At 37.5% G+C, this 7,042-nt stretch overlaps 2 protein-coding genes across 2 annotated transcripts in view; one reads left to right on the top strand and one right to left on the bottom strand.

Moving 5' to 3' along the window:
- Ank2 (ankyrin 2) overlaps positions 1-7,042 on the top strand; it is a 370,586-nt gene that overhangs the window by 9,116 nt on the left and 354,428 nt on the right. The gene's annotated exons all lie outside the window — the stretch shown is intronic.
- Positions 5,455-5,910, bottom strand: LOC105741562 (40S ribosomal protein S26-like). Its single transcript, XM_012513671.1, has one exon. It carries the CDS (start codon positions 5,908-5,910, stop codon positions 5,455-5,457), a length of 456 nt encoding a protein of 151 aa, XP_012369125.1.

Raw genomic sequence — 7,042 nt, 5'->3', positions numbered from 1 at the left:
AGTCCCACAACATTCCTTTTTCTGTCTTTTGCCTTCATTCACTACCCCCTTCTTTTTGAACAGTCATCTACCTGAGAGACAGCACAGCAGCACCTGGCATGTCATGACAAGCAGCCCGTATTCAGAAGACCAGAATGACAGGCACTCCAAGCATGAAACTACTATTACAGATTACCATCTTCAGTGCAGTTGTTTAGTTCACAGCTATCAGTATATATAGTTAGTCAGGGTGAGAATCTTTCCAATTAACTGCTAGATTCAAAAATCTTCTGAAGATTCTCAGGATCATTGCCTTGCCCATCTTCTACATATGGCTTGTCACTGTCATGTTTCCTAGCTCTTCTCCTTTTCCTCTCTTAATTAGTCTTCGAGTTCTTACTTTCCTTTTACTTCTATTATACCTTTCTATTTGTATTTCTTCTTTTGAGTTCTTATACTAGGGAAACTATATGATGTTATTACATTTATTTTTGAATAGTACATAAAAATTGTACATATTTGTCAAGCACCACATGGTGTTTAAGTACCTGTATACACACTGCAATGTTCAAATGAGGTTAAACATATCTGTCTCTGGCAGCATTTCCTGTACCTTTATGGCGAGACAAGGAGCTGTCAAGTCAGGTCTGCTGAAGGCCCACTTCCTGGATGATAGCTTCTTGCCGTGTTCTTCCTGGGTTAAGGCAGAATGCAGCTCTCTGGTGCCTCGTGTATAAGGACGTGGGAATCCTCAGTCCTTCTTGCAGTACTGCACCCTTGTATATGATTGCCTCCCAAAGCTGCTGCCTCCTCATACCACTTTGGGGCTTAGGCTTCAGCATAGCACTTTTGGGAGGACACGAGCGTCCATATGGTAGCCTAATGTGATTGGGTAGTGTTTTCTACACAGTTGACATAGTAAATAACGTGTTTTCTTAAACCAGTGAAATTCAAAAGAGTAGGTCTAAATAAGAATTTGATGTATGTACTTGTTGTTGTCATGGACCATCGGAAATATATTTAGTATTTTTTATGTAATTTAGGCTTGTCATGATCTACCACACATTGTCATTTGAGTAGGAAGGTTGACTCCACACATAGCCAGTATGAATCAGCTTTGCAGGGTAGAATCAGTTCTCACAATTGTGTAGAGCAATCTTACAGTTCATTTTCTGTCCCAATACTTCATCCTCAAAGTACAGTGTTTAGAAATTAATAACATTTTTCACATCTTGTGATTTGAAGCAGTGACTGTCACAAGAGTTTCTGTGAATTATCCATTTGTTTTCAGAATTTTAGACTTCCTGTAAGCCACATTTGAAAAACATTAATAAAATGCTCAGAAGTAATGCATTACTTAGTCTGAGACTTAGCAATATATCCATGCATTAAAGTTCTGGGACGGATGGTACCTGGGCTTCACTTTGTGTGGTTCAGCTATGTAGGACAGAACACTAATGTAGCCACAGCTGCTGTCTTCCTCAGAAGCCAGTTTTCTTCATGTGGTCTCACAAGCAAGGACTTGCTTCTCACCCGCACAGGGCAGCTGACCCAGGTGAGGTGGCACAGAGCGGTACTCCTGCCAGCTGAGTACAAGCGACCTGCATTGCCAAAAACGAGCACTTAAAATGGATATTCTATCAGCACGCACTTATGTGTAAAGCTCATTCCACAGTTGCCTTCCAAATGTGGAGGAATTCTTGTCTTGTTTTGATAGCTTGTAGTATATGAGGAATAAGGATTCCAGCCTAACAAAAGTAGGATAGTATCCTCTATGTTTTGTGCATTTCATCTTCATCAGACTTTTTGAATATACTGTATTTTGTTCAGTGAACTAGACAATCAAATGCTAAAAACTTTGTCATTAGGAAGAAATACTTATTCTGTTAGAATAACATTTTCCAAATTAGTAAATAATAGCAGACATTGAGACTACTTACGTAGTCTCTGCACATACGAGTCATTGTGCTGAGTTCCACAAGGATTGTTTGATTTTATCTTTACAGTAATCTAGTAAGTGAATATTTATCCCCATGTTAAAGCTGAAGGCAGTGATGTTTAGAAAGGGTTAAAAAAAACTTCCCACAAAGCAAACTGTGGTTGTACCCATGCAGCTACTATCTGATATTAGGTCAATGTTATTTGATGTTTTTCCAGGTCAAACTGATTTCCCTGCCTGACACCAAACCCTTGTGCTATGTGAATGAAACAGTTTTTTTCACAATTGAAATGGGAGTAAGAATGAAAGAAATGTGGACTTTCTTTATGTCTAAAACCCAGCTCACTAATACACCTGCACTGATTTTTCAGTGAATGTAAAAATCTAACTTGATTATTTTAAAAACATAGTTTAAAATGGAAGTATAAATCAAAACAGGAAAATGTTTTCTATGTAGTTGTTGATGGGAATCATGAGGTGCTTTGAGAAGAGTGAAGTCAGAGGTCCGCTCTTAGTCTTTGCTGCAGACACTGAAGAATGAGGCTTTCTACTTTGGTATTTCCATCTGCACTTCAACTATTTTGGCCAGATGTCTGACACTTTTCACACAGCCTCTCCAGTATAAGGGGGAGTTTGTTAGTGAGTCCATGTTGCTTGTCCTAATTCAAAAGGTCACTAATCTATCATGTACTCCCTAATCTTATTGTGTAACAGGAACATCTTTTCCAGTTGTTAAAAAGTCAATAGGAGCGACTGGGCCCATCACGTGGGGGCAGTCAGGCATTTGTCTACTGGCCATGTAGGTGGCTGCTCTTTAAGCTGTGTTTTGAGTGGCTCGAACACATGCGTGACCCTCTGAGGCTTCTATGCTTGATTTCCAAAGGTAGTGCGTGGTCTCCAGCAGTGGGTTCCTGGTACTTTGACAGAATGGCTTGGTGAGATAAAGACTTACTGTTGGAATACTTTTCTGAGTCACTGGCTGTCATCCAATACAGAAGAGATTTCCTTCCCATCATTGCTTTTTCCTAGTTATAATTTGACTTTTTTTTTTTTTTTTTTTTGGCGGAACCGGGGATTGAACTCAGATCCTTGCGTTTGCCAGTCAAGCGCTTATCCTACTGAGCCATCTCCCCGGTCCTCCTAATTATAATTTGAAGGGATGATTATTTTGGTAAACTTTTTTTTTTTATAACTTGCCCACCTGTGAAGACAATCAGCTGAATGGAAGTATTGTTTCTCCTTCAAAGTAATTCATTTCTGCTCTTCAAAAAGGCTATTGAGAGATACTTTAGGTAGGCTGCCTATAGAAAAAGGTCAAGAATTTGGGGAAAATTACACACCTATGCATGTGCATATGCACACACACACACACACACACACACACACACACACTTAATCTGAGTTTCAGATATAATGCTATTGGAAATGGTCTAAACATTTGCATATTTGAAAAAATAAATTGCTTCCATCATATTTTATATTAATCCCACAGAAAGTTAATATAATGAATTATGTCTATTCTAAAAATAATGTTGTCTGTTTTTTAGATTTTTGTCTGAAGCGAGATCATTAATTTGGAAACAATAGATTGAATTTTCACATATTCAGACAAGCTTTCCCTGCTTGGAAAACCTGACTGTTTCCATTGGTGTATGTTAGAGTCTATGAAGGTGGTCTTATACTTCAAGCTAGCACCTGTATTATAAGGAGAATATCTCAGTATGGCCTAATCTGTACTTTATTTATTTATTTATTTATATTTTTGTGTGTGTGGCCAGCTCAGCCCACCAGGGGGCGGGGCTGGCTGGCATGTGGTGCTGGGGGATTGAACCCCGGTCCCTGTGCTTTGCTTAGCTTAGCTTGTTCTAAGTAGGTGCTTTAGACCACTGAGCCATCTCACCAGCCCTAATCTGTACTTTAAATACCACACACATTTCAGTTTAATACTTTAGAACAAAAGTAATAGTAGCATGAATTTTAGAACTTTTATTATGTGAAGCAGTATTTAAAATTTATTACAAAGTGATTTAGGACCAATAGGATTTGGATTTCATTATATTCTTTATGTTTTCTGGAAACATAAACAGCTCTTTGTATATTTTGTAAGGACACCTCTTACTCTTTTACAGTGTGTTTATGTAAGATATTTTCTGTACCCTTCTGTAACATCCAGAAGAACCATATTTTAGGTAGAAATTTTTATAGATCTTATGAATTGCAGAAGTGAAAATAGTTTTAAATAATTCAAAAGATTAGAATATGTGGCCCAACACAGATCCTTTGGAATTTTCTTTTTTTCTTTTTCCTTTTGTTTCCTTCTTTCTTTCTTTCTTTCTTTTTTTTTTTTTTTTGGCTACGCCAGAGATTGAACCCAGGGAACTGTGTGTACTAGATAATTATAATATTTTTGATAAGGTAATTACAAGGGTGATTAATACTTAGGCAGATTGGTTAGTGATATCTTTGGATACACTGGCTATTTATGTGAGCATGATGCTGAATGTGAGCATGAGACTGCATCTGTTTGATGGTAGCTGTCTAGTAAACATTTTCTTATTTGTCCACTAATTAAAGGCTGCATGGCTCTGACATTTACTAATAGGTTTAATATTTTGCCTTTTCTCTCTAGAGTACTTATTTGATTATTTTCGCTAGGCCTACTGTGATAACAAGTAATTATGTCTGTTGACCCTAAAATGACCTTGAAAGGCCACGAGGTAACAACACCCATTTGGATGACAGATGCAAGTATCTGGCCAATAATTCTAGTTCTACAGTGAAATATCCACTTATAATCTAGCATTTCACATTTCATTTTTGAACATTGCACTGACAAACAACAATAAAAGATATCATAAAATTTGTCATGTGTCCTAAATGACATGCTTTGGTCATCACTCACTGGGGACTCTCAGATCATATTTGCAGCCCACATGACAGATAAAATAATATTTGATAATAGTATTAAATTCTTGGAAATAATTTCAACAGCATTTACTCACAAAGCATATAGTACTTTTTGAGTTTGCGTTCTTGCTTGGGTCTAACCAAAGTTTGTATTTTTTAAAATTCTGTGGCTATATCTTCTGTTTTAAAAAACTGCTTTTTTCCTTAATCAGGAAGCATTTAGTACATTTTATGTATCTATTTTCTCAGGTAGTAGAAGACAAGGCCAAATAACTGGTCAAAAGTAATATATTTTCATGATAAATGTAATAGATTATTCTCATATGCTGAGAGTTGCAGGTAGTTATTCTTTATGCCTAATTTCCAGAGTAATTTAAAATAACTAATAAATATTGAATTCAAAGAGCTGACTTATGGGCAATGATACTTCCTATTGTACAAACGTAATTTAGAATTTTGAGACCATGAAACAGCAAGGCGTTTTGTAGTAGACTTTGTGCTAAACTTTTGCTAATTTTCAGTTAAACACGTTTGGCTTTGTTTATTTATTTATTTTTTAAAGTATAACATTCAATTTACTATTTCTTTCTCAAGAGAGTTTTCTTCAGTCCATTAAGCCCCAGCTCTCCTTACCTGGGCTTTGGTGGAGGTCGTGGGGCAGCACCAGCAGGTCTAAATTGGGGTGGAGGAGTTTGGTCCGTACCAGCTTCATGAGATCGATTTCTGACCACTTTGCTGTGAATGGCACAACTCACACAATAATGCAGCTTCACATACAGCTTGGGAAGCACATAACTGTCGAAGACACTTGCTTCGGAAATGTCTCTGACGGCAGCAGCCTCCACTATGCTCTGAATGACAAACTTCTTAATAGCCTTATCCTTGGATATGCACCAAGCGCAGTTCGTGCAGCAAATAGGCCGCACATGACTGTGGTGGCCCTTTTTGGCACAACCATTGCTCTTTTTTTTTTTTTTTTTTTGTCTTCTTGGAAAGGATGACCTGAAAGAGTTGCTTTGCGTAGGTTGCAGTGGGAATATACTTCTCTCCCTCTTTAGTCCATCTGATGGCTCAAATGCCACCATACACACAAAAACTCACTGTTTAGCTCATTTTACAATGCTGTCTTTTTATCTAGGGGACCAACTTTTAAAATGCTTTTCATAACAGAAGAGTTTTCCTACCATATATATATATGGCTTTCCTAGTGTTGGATGTCATTGTTGAACATTTGAGTGATGTGTTCCACTTTTAATTGCCCAATTGCCAATAGGTATTAAAGAGCCATATCACTTATTTTGGAGACATTTGGCCTCATTGATGCTTTTCCTTTTTTAGGAATTTGGAGCCTTTTTAGTCTCTGTTGTAGTGTACGTACACATCACCATGACTCTAATAGCAGCAAAAGCTCCTTCCCATCCCATCATTTCCCAGCATAGACCTGTTTCCCGCAGAATACCATGAGATTTTCTCCTGCTAATGAGCCTCATGCCTGTCTGAAACATGTTTCTCAGGTGCAGGTGCCAGCCGTGCTGTGAGCACACACCAAGTCCTGGGTGCCAGTTGGGGTGCGCAGGGCCATGGGAGAGGGGGAAGTGGGTCTATGTGCTGTAACTGGTTCATCTTTGCTTCTCCTGTGACACAAATCCCTCTCCTTCCCTCTCCCTGTCTGTTGTGCTGTAGGAGCTCAATTGTGATGTGAGCGCTTGGCTACTGAGAACCATCTCCTCTCACTCTGAGAAAATCCAAATGATTATGCACATCATGGTGTAATACGGCTCTTTAAAACATAAACTTTAATTTTGAATCGAAGGCGTTAGTCATGAAATGATTAGTTTTCTTGTGCATCTGTAGAGCCCTTAACAAAAAATTTTAGAGTTACAATTTAAACAAGTTAAAAGGGGGATATAAATAAAGGACTGTTTTGTAGTGAAAAAAATATGTATATACAAGACACTTAGGCTAGATATACAGCTACTTTCTCTTAGTTCAAGGAGAAGAAAGGTTTGTACTAATATTGTTTAGACAAGATATCATGTCTACATCTTGTCCTCTAAATAACTACTACGAAGACAACAATATGCAATATATTAATTATTGTAACTCTTCTACTAATGTGTTTTTTTTTCTTTTCAAAGTTTTATTGATAAGCATATAGCAATGAGACAGTTTCAAATCAAATCGAAAGTACAGTTTCAACAAATAATACACTGCATA

This window comes from Octodon degus, unplaced genomic scaffold (assembly GCF_000260255.1).
Source record: "Octodon degus isolate 3935 unplaced genomic scaffold, OctDeg1.0 scaffold00016, whole genome shotgun sequence".
NCBI classification, from domain to species: domain Eukaryota; kingdom Metazoa; phylum Chordata; class Mammalia; order Rodentia; family Octodontidae; genus Octodon; species Octodon degus.
The sequence above is the reverse complement of the archived record's forward strand: the minus strand, read 5'-3'. Positions and strand labels throughout refer to the sequence as shown.